The following is a 14,122-nucleotide window of genomic DNA, read 5'->3' as shown; positions in this document are numbered from 1 at the left end:
GTTTTGGGAGGCCCTAGGCGAACTCGACGACATGGGCCCCTATGTCCTAAGTCCTAAGACAATATATATGTATGCGTGTGTTATATATATATAACTTATTAAAAGTAACTTTCAATCACACATCTTTAGTTTAAAATATGAGTATAATAATTCAAATGACTCCATCGAGAACAATAATAACCAAATTCGAACCGACTCCATAAAAAACAATGGTACTAAAAAGATCGCAAAATGAAACTAACGTGACATGATTACCTCAAATAAGAACGAAATTAGACTGACTCCATCGACAACAATAATACTTCAGTGCTTCAAAAAAAGTTTCTTCGGGCATTTCTTGATGCGAAGTCATTAAGGGCACAATCAAGATCAACATTGTCCAAGATATCCTTCTCAATGCAGCACATAGCCAGGCCATTCAATCTATCTTGCAACATAGTTGACCTCCAGTCGGATGCGTACTAAATAAAGAATAAATAAACTACTGAGATTGTCAAATTGAGGTTTGGGGATGGACAGGAACATGGATGCGTACTTCTTGACTTTCAGTCGGATGCGTACTTGTATAGGTATTGCCATATTGCCGCGGTGCCGGATGCCGGATGGCCGATTGGTCGGGCTGCCGCCTGCCTGCCGGACTACTGTGTGGCGGCGACGGCGAGCCAGCGAGGCGAGGGCGACGCGGAAAGGGCCAAGGGGCAAGGCGCCGAGCGAGCGAGAAGGCCGACGGGCGGGCGAGGGCGACGAACCTACGAAGGAAACGTCGAAACGAGCGTGAGTCACGGCGCCGCTTCGCCTACGTGTATCCATCAGCGATCGCTAGCTAGCTATATCTGGGCCGCCTAGCCCATCCTATTTCTTTTCTTTAATTCTTTTGTAATTTTTTACTTGCTTTTTGCTGGGCTATAGTACATGTATATACTCCATCATGTGCCCCCCCCTCGCCTGGGCCCTGGGCCATCGCCCCATCGCCCATGCCCCAGGTCCGGCCCTGCCAGCCAGCAGTTACTCCACTCCACCGGGCACCGGTCCATCCCCGTCGATCCCACTAGCTCTGCACGGCGAGAGCGATCAAGCTTCGCCGGGGATACGCAAGAGGGTCGCCATGTCCTCCAGCGCCTCGGTGATCGTTGCCGACACAGTGCGAGGGCACCACCACCTGAAGATCGACGGCTACTCGGTCACCAAGTTCGCCCTCCCTAGGGAGAGTGCCTTAGGTGGCAAAATTTCGTGTTTTGACCATTTTCACTTCTAAAATCGAGATCTGACCCCGTTATGGAAAATTTTCGAGATTTGACCCTTTTGCTACCGCCGGAGACCCCGGCGGTAGATATGTGCAGGCTACCGCCGCCCCTCGTGGCGGTAGTTTCCCTGACGCCGTCTGGCCGTTAACGGCCGTGTACACGTGGCAAAGGACATACCGCCGTCGTCTACGGCGGTAGGCTATTGCAACCTACCGCCGGGCTCTCTGGCGGTAGGATCCTGGATAAGGTTTTGAAGGAGGGGCTGTGTTGCTCCCCCACCCACTCATTCACCCCACTCTTCTTTCGAGCTCTCACTCTCTCCCCCTCTTCTCCCCCACCAAATAACCCACTAGATCCCCCTCCATTGCTTGAGATTTGGCCGGTGGATCAAGGCCATTTGCATCACCCAAGGTACCTCCCCCATCCCCCTTCATTTGGTTGGTTCAAATCATGCATTTTGCTCATTTTGTTGGAATCACTAGTTCATGGTTTTGTTGTGGTGAAATCAATGTATATGATGCATTTAGGGTAATGTTTGTGCTTTGACAATGTATTGTGTCACTAGCATTGTTTGGGTAGTAAGAAATATCATTTAGGGTTTTGTTAGGGTTAATGACATGGTTAGGGTTAAGGTTGTGTTTATGGTTATGCTTAAGTAAATGGCTATATGACAAACGTTATGGTTATAGTTTAATTAGGGTTTTGTTAGAGTAGGTACCTCTTGAATTATAGCTCGATCTACTCCTAGGGTTCTAGTTTTTGTCAAGAGACGGTTAGGATTTTTGCCTTGGATGACCGTTATAGTAATCCCTCGACTTGTAGGATGGGATCGATCATCTTTGTTGAGACTTCCGCGGAGGCGGCGGCGAAGCGTGAACGTGCAGTCATTGAGGAAAAGATGGACTTGTGGGTCAAAGCCATTGATGCATTGAATGCGGCTTGTAGAGATTTTTCAAAGTATTATGTGTCGAAGTGCGACGATGCGAGAGTTAAGCTATACGAAGCTAAAGAGAAAAACATAAGCAACCTCAAGAATGAAGAGAAAAATCATAGACGCGATTTTGCAAGGCAAATTGCATTGTGTGGAACAAGGGATGAAGTGAATGAGATGGACTTTAACAACCCTGGCCAGATCATTGATTGGCTAGTTAGGCAACCATCATCGGCGATACTTAGTCGGGTAACTCGTTGGGATTGGGTCCGTGAAAGAAATGATGTCATTTGTTGCAACCCCGGGCCGTACGACAAAGATGTCTTGTTGATGAAGTAGTAGAGGGGGTTGAAACAAATGATGTTGTAGTGTCATTTGGACTGTAATGGCATGTACCCTTATCATTTATGCAACCTATGTCATTTGAACCAGTGAGAACATTATAAATAAGTTAGGCTTTGTGTTTGTATTGTATCATTTGATTTGAGTTATGGTTTGTTCCATTTCATGTAGCATGGAAAACATGACCCCGGAGCAGTTGAAGAAAGTATATGAGAAGTGTTGTGGCATTGCATCTAAGAGTTTGGCGGCAGCGTCTGAGAACATTGTACCGGAGCGACAACTTGCTATCAAGAGGGAGCTTGAAGCATGGTTCAAGAGCAATGATGAGGAGTTTGCTGCCATGATGGATTTCAACAAGTATCCATTCATGGAGGAACCTTCTGATCTTAAGGAGAGAAAAGTTTTCCGTAGGCTTGTGAAAGAAAAACAGAAGATACTTGATGAGCTGCACGAGAAGGCATATGCTTGCAGACATTCTATGGCAACGGAGATATTTTTCTCTGTGAACATAGAAGAATTCCGCGAGCTGGACTTGAGAAAACCCGGACAGGTCATTGGATGGGCAATCACACAAGGCAAGTCATAGATTCCGGAACGCCGTGCTCGATGGGCCTGGTTCGGCGAAACAAAAGGTGTGTTGGAGAATTGGGCGGGATCGTCGGATTATCAGCTGAAGCCTAATCCTGATCGTGACGCACAAATTGAACGTCTTATGCGTTTTAGATCTTTCTTTCCGAAGTAGAAAATGTATGCTCCGAGCTTGAGCTTTGTAGTTTGAAGTTATGTCATTCGAATCGCTAGAAGGGGGACATGGACATGGATCAGTTATGTATGTCTTTGCTACTTGATCATTTGTAGTTTGAACTTATGTCATTCGAATCGTTAGAAGGGGGACATGAATCGTTAAAAAAGTGTCATTTGTGGATGTAATGAACTATGCTCAGTTATTGATGTCTTTGCTACTCGATCATTTGTGTGGATGCTTAGTTCATAGAAATTTGTAAGAAATGGAAAGGCAAAGGGTAAAAAATAAAGGCAGGGGGACATAGATCAGCACCTACAGCCATAGGCTCCGGCGGTAGGGTGCCCAACCCTACCGTAAAATCCCTACCGCCATAGGCGCCGGCGGTAGGTTGACCAACCCTACCGGAAAATTAGTGGCCGGCTTGGTCACAGAAAAATGGCTGCTAGGATGGCCAACCCTACCGCCATGATCCCTGGCGGTAGGAGCCTACTGCCGAGCAGGCTGGTGGTAGGGTGGCCAACCCTACCGCAGAACAGGGGACCGTTTCGGTCACAAAACATTTCTCCAACCTACCGCCATACCCTCTGGCGGTAAGGTTTCATATCCTACCGCCATGAGGTCTGGTGGTAGTAGGGTGCTCTGTTTTTCTCTGTTTGCTCTGTTTTTCTTCTTCATCACTTCAAGACAAATCAAGTCACAGCAACAGCAAAACAAACATAGTTCATGACATAGTTTCATCAAATCGAAGACGTAGTTCATCACAAGTTTCACAAATCGAAGACGTAGTTCCTGACAGGTTTCACAAATAAAGTACATAGTTCATGATAGGTATCACAAATCAAAGACATAGTTCATCACATGTTTCTCGAATCGAAGGCATAGTTCATGACTAGTTTTTCGAAACGAAGGCCTTATTGGGTCACACGAGGCCATTTTCCTTTTTTGTCGCGTGCCTCATCCTCCTCTTGGGCTTCACGAGCCCTTGCAAGCTTTCTTACTCTCTCCTCTTGACGAGCAATCTTCTCCTTGCGTGCCCTCTCCTCTTCACGCTTCTTGCGCTCCATCCTCTCATTTTCACGACGCTCTTCATCCAAGCCTCTCTGAAATGCTTCTTCAAACAACCGCTGCCTCCTTAGACAATCTCGATGTTGATCTTTCTTAACATCTTCTGGCACATCTTGATCTATTCATGTGAAGTACTTACAAAGTGGAGGCGGCAACTAGGTACGAATGAAGAACAAATGTGGTCATTAGTAAGATAGATTCAATGGTTGACGACATGTTTGAACTTGAACAACTTACCGGTGGTACATCATAGGCGTGAGCTGGACGAGGACGATCGTAGGCATAGTTGGGACAAACAAAATATCGCCTTCCTTCCGTCCATGATTTCTTGCGGTCGGTGGATACCTTAACTTTGCAAACATCTCCACACCAACATGACGGAGTTCTCATATCTTTGTTCTTCACCTTATCCAACTCGGCATTTGTCCACTTGTCCGGCATATCCTCGCGGTTAGCACACGGTGGCCTCGTCACGGAACCGGAAGAAGCCATGCCTATAAAGACAAATTTGGTAGTTAGTAAAGTAAAATAACATGTATGTATGCAAAAAAACAAATAAACAAGACTAAATAACAAGTACCATTCACCTTATTTCAACCATCTGGGTTAAGCAAGATGTCAATAGGCCTTCCTCTATCAACCCTTCTCGTCCTACGACCACGGCCACCGGTACCCGACCGTCCCCCACGCCCTCTAATACTGTCTCCTCGTCCACTACCGCCAAGATTCGTCCGTCCTCCACACGCACCACTCCTGCCTCCTCGTCCACTACTACTCCTACCTCCTCGTGTGCCACCGGTACCTCCTCTTCGGGCACCACTTTGACTAGGATCCGGAGTGTTGGCATCGGTCCGTGGCTTTTTGGTGCATTTCCTAACATTGTGTCCCGGCTCGTCACATTTACCACAACTGTTGATGTCCGGTGCCTCCATGAAATGGCCGCTACCAAATTGTTTCATTCCGGTGTATCCAGCTAGGTCATCCATGTCACCCCTAAACCTCTTCTTTCTTCTTCTTCCCTTTGTAGGCACCATGAGTTCGGGGTCGGGGACGATGTGTGGCCCATGATACTCAGGCCACTGTGACTGATCTAGGAAGGGATGAAACCTAGGAGCCCATGTCAACCTCGTTCGTTCCAATGTGAACTCATGCAACCGCAAGGTGGTACCATCAGATACTTTCAAGTTTCTGAACCTTGCGGCGGTCATCACATGCGAGCAAGGCCAATGATACTTGTGAGGTCTCTCGCACTGACACCACCGGGTCTTGAGGCGCACCTCATATGCTACTCCACCGTATGTCATACCTACACATACGGCTATAAGGTGGGTTCCGGTCCATGTCTTCTTGATGCACAATGACATCCAAGTCACCAATGGGATTGTAATGAATCTCTTCTTCTTCCGCATACACATCATCTTGAGCAATAGCATCTCCATCAACATGAGCAATGGCATCTTCATCAACATGAACATTTGCATGTTCATCAACATGAGCAACGGCCTCATCTTCAACATGATCATCACCTACAAGAACTATTGCTCTAGCATTGATGTCCTCTTCATTTGGTTGGCTACTTGGTGGTTGGCTAGCCGCATTGTGGTCATACACCGCGACAGCATCATGTATTGGGGAGGACACATTCCGGTTCAAGTCAAGTAGTGGCCGAGGAACTTCAACCTTTACTTGTCTTGTGGCAAATAACTCAAGTGACTTGTCTTGTGATCCCTCAACTTTCTCCTTATACACATCCCAATGCAATTGAGAGGTGATGTGCATACTCTTTAATCGGGATCTTACTCCCACTCCCACATCATACCGTCCAATAAGCTTCACACCATCACTTGGGTTAATCCAATTGAGGATGTTTCTCACTTTCACGACAATATCATCATAGCTCGGGCTTGTGCCAAAAACCATGGCCTCCTCCCCTTCATTGGCATTTCCATCCATGAAAGCCGCCTTGTACAAATAATGCACATTCACTAGTTTGTCCATCTAAAAACAATGGAACAAAATTGAGTCATCCATGGACCGATCATTTCATATGGATGAACTATCTAAAATATAAGATTTTGAATCTAACAACTAGTATACCTTAATCATAGCACTAACCCTAACCCTAACCTAACTAAACCCCTAGCCCTAACTCTTAAGCTAGCTTGCCACAACAAAGAGTGACACATATTACTTAGATCAACCATAAATACCCCATAAATGTGCCATAAATGCACAATAAATGCTAAACTAGAGGAAGAACTAGGGGGGTTGCAAAACTAGTTGATTCCAACAAAACTAGATGATTTGAACCAACCAAATGAAGGGGGGATGGGGGAGGTACCTTGGGTGATGCAAATGGCCTCGATCCACGGGACAAATCTCAAGCAATGGAGGTGGATCTAGTGGGTGCTTGGGTGGGGGAGAAAAGGGGGAGAGAGTGTGAGCTCGGGGAGGAAGAAGATGAGTGGAGTGGGTGGGTGGTGAGTGGACCCCACCAAACCTTATCTCCAGGACCCTACCGCCAGAGACCTCGGCGGTAGGGTGTTGGAGCCTACCGCCGAGGGGTGCGGCGGTAGGTCCCTTTGCCACGTCAGACCCCGTTAACGGCCAGACGGCCGTCAAAGCAACCTACCGCCAGGGAGGACGGCGGTAGCCTGTACACACCTACCGCCTAAGGTTCCGGCGGTAGCCAAAAGGGTCAAATGTCGAAAAAAATTCAAACCGGGGTCAGATCCTGATTTTAGACGTGAAAAGGGTCAAAACACGAAATTTTGCCGCCTCAGGTCTCGACCTTTCTCCGTGGGAGGCCACCGCTGGGTCATCGAGTACTACCCCAACGGCAACCTGTTCTCGTGGTCGTGGATGGACCACATTTCCCTCCACCTCGCCCTCGACGATGTCGTCGCCGGGAAAGTGACTGCGCAGGTCCAGTTCGGCTTTAAGGCGGGGGAGGAGGAGGAGGAGGAGCACGCGCTCTTCCTCGAATTGAAGCCCGGCGAGGTGGAGGCCGCCCGCGGCGGTGTCTGGAGATGTCCGCAGTTCGTCAGTAAGGAGACCCTGGAGGCGTCGACGCATCTCAAGGACGATTCCTTCACCATCAGGTGCGACATCTCTGTCTTCAACGCGTTCAGCGCCGAGGAGGGGCCGCCGCCGTCCCCCGCGCCAAGATCCATCCCCGTGCCCCCGTCCGACCTGTGTCAGCAGCTCGGCGACCTCCTCGCGGCCAAGAAGGGCGCCGACGTGGTCTTCGAGGTCGGCGGCGAGACGTTCTCGGCGCATCGGTGGCTGCTCGCGGCATGGTCGCCGGTCTTCAGCGCCGAGCTCTTCGGCTCAATGAGGGAGAGTGGCCCCGGCGTGGTCCGCGTGGCCGACATGGATGCGCAGGTCTTCAAGGCACTGCTCCGCTTCGTGTACACAGACTCATGGCCGCCGGAGACGGCGGAAGGAGAGGAATTCGCCATGGCCCAGCATCTGCTCGTGGCAGCCGACAAGTACAGCCTGAAGAGGCTCAAGCTGATCTGCGAGGACAAGCTGTGCAAGAACATCGCGGCGGGCACGGCGGCGAGCATCCTGACGTTAGCTGAGGTGCACCACTGCCATGAGCTCAAAGGCGCATGCTTCCATTTCTGACAAATTTGACCTGTGGACGAAATCAAATCACAGAATGAACTGCCTGTGAAACTATTTCACGCGGCTGACCTTTTTTGTGTGACGCCCGACACGAAGGCGCCACACTACATTGTGCAACGCCTCACAGATAGGCGCTACACGCCTGGCCAGCGTTGCACCCCAGACTGCCTAAAAATTGCTAAGTCATTGTGCAGAGCCTAAGAGCTAGGCGCTGCACTGTATAGTGCGGCGCTTAGCTCTCAGGCACTGCACCAGTGGTTGCACTACAAAATGAAGCAACCACTAGTGCAACGCCTAGAAGCTAGGTGCTACACTGTATAGTGTGGCGCCTAGCTCTCAGGCGCTGCACACTGACTTAGTAATTTTCGGATCACACGGGTGCGACGCTGGCCAGGCGTGTAGCGCCTATCTGTAAGGCGTTGCACAGTGTAGTGTGCGCGCCTTCGTGTCGGGCGTCACACAAAAAGGTCAGCCGCGTGAAATAGTTTCACGGGCAGTTCATTCTGTGATTTGATTTCGTCCATAGATCAAATTTGTCAATTTTGCCTCCATTTCCTCAGCTCTCCGAAGAACCTGACGGCAGCCATGGCCGGCGACGACTTCGAGAATCTGCGCTCAAGCTTCCCTTCTCTTGTCAAGGAGTTGATTGCCAAGTGCTCGGCCGACGCCTAAGCTCAGTGATGGTTGATCGATCCTCTGCTCACTAATTATGCTTTGCTAGCTACCGGTAGTGCATGGATGGTTAATTAATTATTGTACTACTCCTACTAGCTAGGTATCGCTGGGAACCATTACATTACGTCTCTACTAATATGGTAAGCATACTAGCTAGTTCTCTTATGTCTAATATTGTTTCAGCAAGGGTACTCTGGCATTTAATAGTTTGCTTGTCATGTTCAAAATTGCTACATCCGCCGGCCGTAATTTCATTGCATGTGTGCAAAACTTGCCCATGAATCAGTAATGGAGGGTATTGTGAGTATCAAGTGACATTGCTGATTGAATCTCGATTCTTCTGCAAAACAATCCGTGAAACAGTTGTTCTGCAAATTCTTTTGCAAAACCGTTGTGTTTCCCTAATGGTTTTGCTAATCTAAAGTCGCCCACTGTTTCTTAGGTCCAAATCGATATCTAAAAAGCGCAACTTCTTCAGTAAACTTGGCTTGTACTCGTATCAAACTGTTACCTCATTCATTCCAGTATCGTAGAGAGAACGGCCCGGTTAAAACAACACCGCCAACCAGGCGGCGTCAGGTTATTCAGGTGTCCATGCAGCGCGCACAGATGACAAAACGGAACCGAACCGAAATTCTTACAAAATGATGCACCATACTGTTCTGAGTTTGGCACTAATTGCCGTGGCGCGACAAGAAAAAAAGGTTCAGCTGCGGTTTATTTTACTGCCATGGCAGGCAGCGGGCATGTCAGGGTCCCCTACGTTTCCGTGATCGACTCAAAATTTGTATACCATATCTGCCGTGTATCCTAAATCTTTGAGAAGGCCCGTGACCTGCAAAAGAAATCAAATTGGAGTGAAGAAGCGGCTAAAAGGGGAGAAATAAACGCTGTAAATACAGTGTACAATCCATATCAATGGTGTGCTCCCTTGTTAGCTCTTGACAGGTATATTAGATGGATAATTTAGCATGCAAAGAAGGTCATTTGCCTACCCAGGGATAAGAATCCTAGTCCTAATGCCTTCCTCCAATTTGAGTACTACCGAACTGTAAGATTGTTAACTTGCAATCAAATGTACTGTTAATGACTAAATAGCATTCGCATTACCTCGCCCTGTGAATAATCCTTTGCCTTATCTCCAGATATGTGATTCATCATTCCAGGAGGACCACAAACCTGACCAAATAAAAACCACGATGAAAATGGTCTCCTAGTAATCCAGTTACAATAAAACAATGAGGTTATCGATATCCATAAACAATGATTCATTGACACTGGGAGAGATAACAAACAAGCTACCATGGACAAAAGTATTCAGATGATATGCTGCTAAAGGCACAGCATGTTCAGAAATGTCAGAAACTACTCACAAGAATAAGAGAATCCTCCCCTGGGCCTGGCAAACCTTTCAAAACCATGTCCTTTGATATGTAGCCAGCACCACCCCTCCAGTCACTTGATGGTTTATCGACTGTATAAAATACCTGAAATTTTGCAAAGATATCATGCTTAGCAGTCACCCATGTGGCAACTGAGCAACCCCAGCAATACACCAATGCTAACCTTGAAATTAGGATAGCTGCTGGCAAGTCTATCTAACTCCTTTTTCAGCAAGATATCATCTGGTGACACATTGGCGTAGATCAAGGAAACCTAGACAAGAAGAACAAAGAAAGAATAAGATTAGAATATACAAGGAACATTAACCCAAAGATAGAATACTGATGTTGTTTGTGAAAACTATATATAGAGACGTTAATCTGCCTTGCAGAATCGCTGATTAGGGCATAGTGTTGCAGAATGTTCAAGACTTCAAGAAAAATATACTACTTCTCAACAAAAAGCATATGCATCAAAGTGCATGAAGTCAATGCAAGGAAGCAAAATTGTGATGACAGTTTACCTGAGTGTTGTCATCGGGGTTTTTCAGGATGGCCCTAACAACTTGCAGCATTGGCGTTATGCCAGTACCACCAGCAACCTGGAAGCATAGGAATAAACTGCATTTAGTATATTTGATATGGCTACAGAGCTATGCTTTAATAGAAACAAAAAGGAAAAGAACCAACTGCTCGAAAGCTGTTAAACTAAAGTTATAAGTAAACAAATAATATGAGTATTAGTTTCTCAGCATTGGCCTTGCTGAAATAAAATAAGAAGGTAGATGCTTTGCTAAACTTAAGGTTCTGCCTTACCATGCCAATTTGTCTTTTCATATTTGGGCTATATCTGAGCTTTTCAATGGGCCTATAAGGGAAAGACTTCAGTCACTGAGAGGTAATAATATGTGACGCAGCTAAATCAGATTTTCATTTCACTTTACCCTTTGACTTCGAGAACATCTCCTGGCTTCAAATTAGCAAAATGCTGAGACATTTTCCCTTCGGGATAAACTTGTGCAATAGAAGATCTTCTCAGTATTTTGTGATTCCATTCTCAAAACAAGCTAGCAAATTGCAATAGCACAATAAAAAGAACCATGAATATTCACAAGCAACTAGCAGGTTATGGAATGTAGACATCAATTTTTTGGATACCTTGATTAATAGGTCGAAATATCCTTTAGAATCTGGGTCAGAGATAGGTGTGTACCTGCAGACAACAGGATAAAAGTCTCGTTCGAATTTAATTGATCAAAATTACTATTATAAATTAGGTTATCATATGCGAAAATGGAGAAAAGCTTCTGTGTTTGCTTACGGGCGAATAACGTATTTTCTTTTTCCCTCCACTTCCTGACCTATGGGGGCCCTGAAATGATATTTTTTTTTTGAATGATTAACATATGTGCAATAATGTATTTGCTTGATAAAAATGGCATTATTCTTAAGCAATAATTATTATTAGATATAACAGTGGTTTACGTTATGGTTAATAGAACAGCTGTTTAAGTTAAGGTTATTAGAACATCATCAGGATCTACGGCATGTTGGCATTTATTTATTCATTTGGCATGACTGCGTTTAAAGTTCAGAGAAAAAACCTCTTAGCAGAGATATCTTAGGACTTGGAGACATTAATAAATAGAAATACCTTGTTACGAGACATGAGGCAACATCCAGGCCCAGCTTAGTAGATGGGTCAAACGAAAATCTGCCAGGTAAAATCACTTGCATAAGATGCAAAATATGAGAACATTACAGATGAACTTACAAAATAAAACAGATGATAAAGAGCTGATATTTCAAAGAAACATTGATTTGCAAATGTAAGTTTGCGTCATTTTGGATTCTTTATGATCTAGTCTACTAAAAATTTGGTATGAAAGTTGAGTGACAAAAAAGAGAAGTTGTTAACATGAACAACAGAAATCGAAGGTGAATTCAGTAACCAATACGTATAAGCATTGTATTGGAACATACACACATGCTAGAAGATAATCTACACAGTAACAATATATCTGCCTATACTGTCACGTAACATAATAAACTATTTAATGCAATCATGTCATCACAAAAGTAGAACTACGGCAACCATTACCTGAATAGCTCTGAATCATGACTAACTGTTGCCTTCTCCTGGAGCTTGAATTCTAACCATTTCTCAGGGTTAAGAGCTGAAAAAAAAGGACATAAAGCATTAGTTTACAACTAAAAGCACAACTGATACGTATTGCCGCACACTGAAATAACTGAATTGTCTAACGAAAAGGACCACTCTAAACTATAATAAGCTAGCAACCTAAAACTAGAGTTTGGACGCAGGATAACAGGATTCACAGACTCTGAAGTTAAGATCATCACACTGGATGTCATATCTGATTCTAAGCAACTAAGTCTTGTAAAACAGCTACGAAGCAGTATCTCACATTGGAACAAGACAAAGTAGTCAAATTAGGGTCATAAAAGGTCACTGTACTTAATGGCTAGACATAACTCTTGACAGCACAGTTTCTATCCGCTCATGCCAAAATCCAGCATTCCATCATCCGACAACATAAGTTCATGTACTCTAAGTAACTGACAGAGGCATCAGACATGTCTCGATTAACAGTGAGAAGCCTTGATCTATTGTTCATAACAAACGGGTGCCTGGCAATGCTATGCGTTTAGGGTTTAATCTTGTGTGTTGTGGGATCAGCCTCCTGGCGGTTTGGATTGTAGACCACATTTTTCACTCTATCAGTGCATCTATACACAAAGCTCTTGTGTTTTGTCTAAATAGGAAAACAATCAGATAATAAGACCTTTTTTACTGCACTCTACCAATGCTCCTGACCTAAAAACTTTGTTTAGAAGTCTCTGGTTCTCCGCGAAACCAAAGTGTGGAGATCGAAAACTTCTGGCTGTACACATCCTTTGCGGGTTCAATTGCAGAAGCACACATCAGGCATAACATTATGTTCATTCATTTGCTACAAATGAAATTGCATGACATGGCAACTGAGATACAGATTTACAAGCAGAATTGCATAAACTGACAAACCCCTAGACCCACTAGATCGAGCGGAATTTCAAATTTTAAAACGAACAGAGCTGGAGCTCACCAACTTTGGCAGCGGCGTCCTCCCCCTTCTCCTCCATGTGCGCCTGCAATCATTCGGTACCGTGAGGCAAACAGAAACCTCGCTTCTTCCCACTACTAGCCACGACTAGATAGTATACATACGAAGAGGAAAAAAAACAAAAGGGTAAATGGAGGGGAGGCGCAGGCAGGTCACATACGACGGTGGGGTTCGACGAGGCGTAGAAGAACGCGGCCCCGCCAACGGCGGCGGCGGCCAGCGGCGCGCGGCCGCGGTAGGTCCCGGCGAGCCTGCGCATCAGCAGAGCCGCCATGTTGCGTCGCGGCGGAGGGATCCGATCTGGCGAGGGGCTCCTTCGCCGGCGCGGCGTCGGTGGTGGCGGAAATAAAGCGGGGGGCGGTCCGTCTCGCAACGGAAGCCGATCTGGGGGAGTGTGGTGTGGTGACTGGTGACCTGTGTGTGTGTACGTAGAGATTTTGTGTGGGCTTTGCCAGTGTTTAACGATCCCTTCGATGTGGAATGGAAAAATGGGAAATATTTTCATTTTTTTAATAATTATTGTAGACAGGTTGGCCTAGATTATGCACTGGTTTTTCTAAAAAAATTCTTGAGGAATTTCAACCAGCATGGTGCACCAGATTTACAACTGGTTGTGGAGTTTTGTGGTTTATGTTATTGCACGAGGTATTAAAAATGATTGCCGTTGTTTCTTTGTAAATATCACTGCAAGGCGATCGTTTTAACTGTTTTTTTGTCCCGCGTCACTTCGTTGTTCGGTTGTGGATGTTTAGCAGTTGGTTATGGTGAAATTTCATGTGTTCATTCCTAACCGTAGTTCATCGTGACTGACGGCCTACTCATTGTCACCAAGAGTATGGCGTCTTTGAGGGACATGGATAACCTGCTTCGGAGCTCAAATACACCCACATGAACAGTAAATTCTGAAAAAGTAAATCAATCAAAATGAACATCAACAAATTGTCGAACATCCTGCTAATTTTTATATTGGAATGACATCCGTG

General features: G+C 45.7%; 2 protein-coding genes across 2 annotated transcripts; one reads left to right on the top strand and one right to left on the bottom strand.

Annotated features, from left to right (window-relative positions):
- The first annotated feature begins 1,105 nt into the window (after nucleotides 1–1,105).
- Nucleotides 1,106–8,629, top strand: LOC123074217 (BTB/POZ and MATH domain-containing protein 1-like). The gene is made up of 3 exons (XM_044497113.1): nucleotides 1,106–1,212; nucleotides 7,105–7,946; nucleotides 8,505–8,629. The coding sequence occupies exons 1-3, from the start codon at nucleotides 1,106–1,108 to the stop codon at nucleotides 8,627–8,629; spliced, it is 1,074 nt and encodes a 357-aa protein (XP_044353048.1).
- Nucleotides 8,630–9,128: 499 nt separating this feature from the next.
- On the bottom strand, nucleotides 9,129–13,577 carry LOC123077615 (NADH-cytochrome b5 reductase-like protein). Its single transcript, XM_044499914.1, has 13 exons — nucleotides 13,300–13,577; nucleotides 13,122–13,164; nucleotides 12,116–12,191; nucleotides 11,669–11,728; nucleotides 11,336–11,386; nucleotides 11,173–11,227; nucleotides 10,959–11,029; nucleotides 10,831–10,882; nucleotides 10,539–10,616; nucleotides 10,199–10,288; nucleotides 10,006–10,119; nucleotides 9,743–9,811; nucleotides 9,129–9,467 (listed from the first exon to the last, which is right to left on the bottom strand). The coding sequence occupies exons 1-13, from the start codon at nucleotides 13,411–13,413 to the stop codon at nucleotides 9,411–9,413; spliced, it is 930 nt and encodes a 309-aa protein (XP_044355849.1). The 5' UTR covers nucleotides 13,414–13,577; the 3' UTR covers nucleotides 9,129–9,410.
- Nucleotides 13,578–14,122: the final 545 nt, after the last annotated feature.

This window comes from Triticum aestivum, chromosome 3D, assembly GCF_018294505.1.
Source record: "Triticum aestivum cultivar Chinese Spring chromosome 3D, IWGSC CS RefSeq v2.1, whole genome shotgun sequence".
Lineage (NCBI taxonomy): Eukaryota > Viridiplantae > Streptophyta > Magnoliopsida > Poales > Poaceae > Triticum > Triticum aestivum.
The sequence above is the reverse complement of the archived record's forward strand: the minus strand, read 5'-3'. Positions and strand labels throughout refer to the sequence as shown.

What these genes read in the sequence shown, in the direction of transcription:
- LOC123074217 (XM_044497113.1), top strand. Translation starts at nt 1,106, where the DNA reads ATGTCCTCCAGCGCCTCGGTGATCGTTGCCGACACAGTGCGAGGGCAC. An exon ending in GCCCTCCCTAGGGAGAGTGC is followed by an intron (nt 1,213 to 7,104) that starts CTTAGGTGGCAA and finishes GAAATTTTGCCG; the next exon opens with CCTCAGGTCTCGACCTTTCT. An exon ending in TGAGCTCAAAGGCGCATGCT is followed by an intron (nt 7,947 to 8,504) that starts TCCATTTCTGAC and finishes GTCAATTTTGCC; the next exon opens with TCCATTTCCTCAGCTCTCCG.
- LOC123077615 (XM_044499914.1), bottom strand. Translation starts at nt 13,413, where the DNA reads ATGGCGGCTCTGCTGATGCGCAGGCTCGCCGGGACCTACCGCGGCCGC. An exon ending in GATGTTCTCGAAGTCAAAGG is followed by an intron (nt 10,883 to 10,958) that starts GTAAAGTGAAAT and finishes TTTCCCTTATAG; the next exon opens with GCCCATTGAAAAGCTCAGAT. An exon ending in GGGAGGATTCTCTTATTCTT is followed by an intron (nt 9,812 to 10,005) that starts GTGAGTAGTTTC and finishes TTATTTGGTCAG; the next exon opens with GTTTGTGGTCCTCCTGGAAT.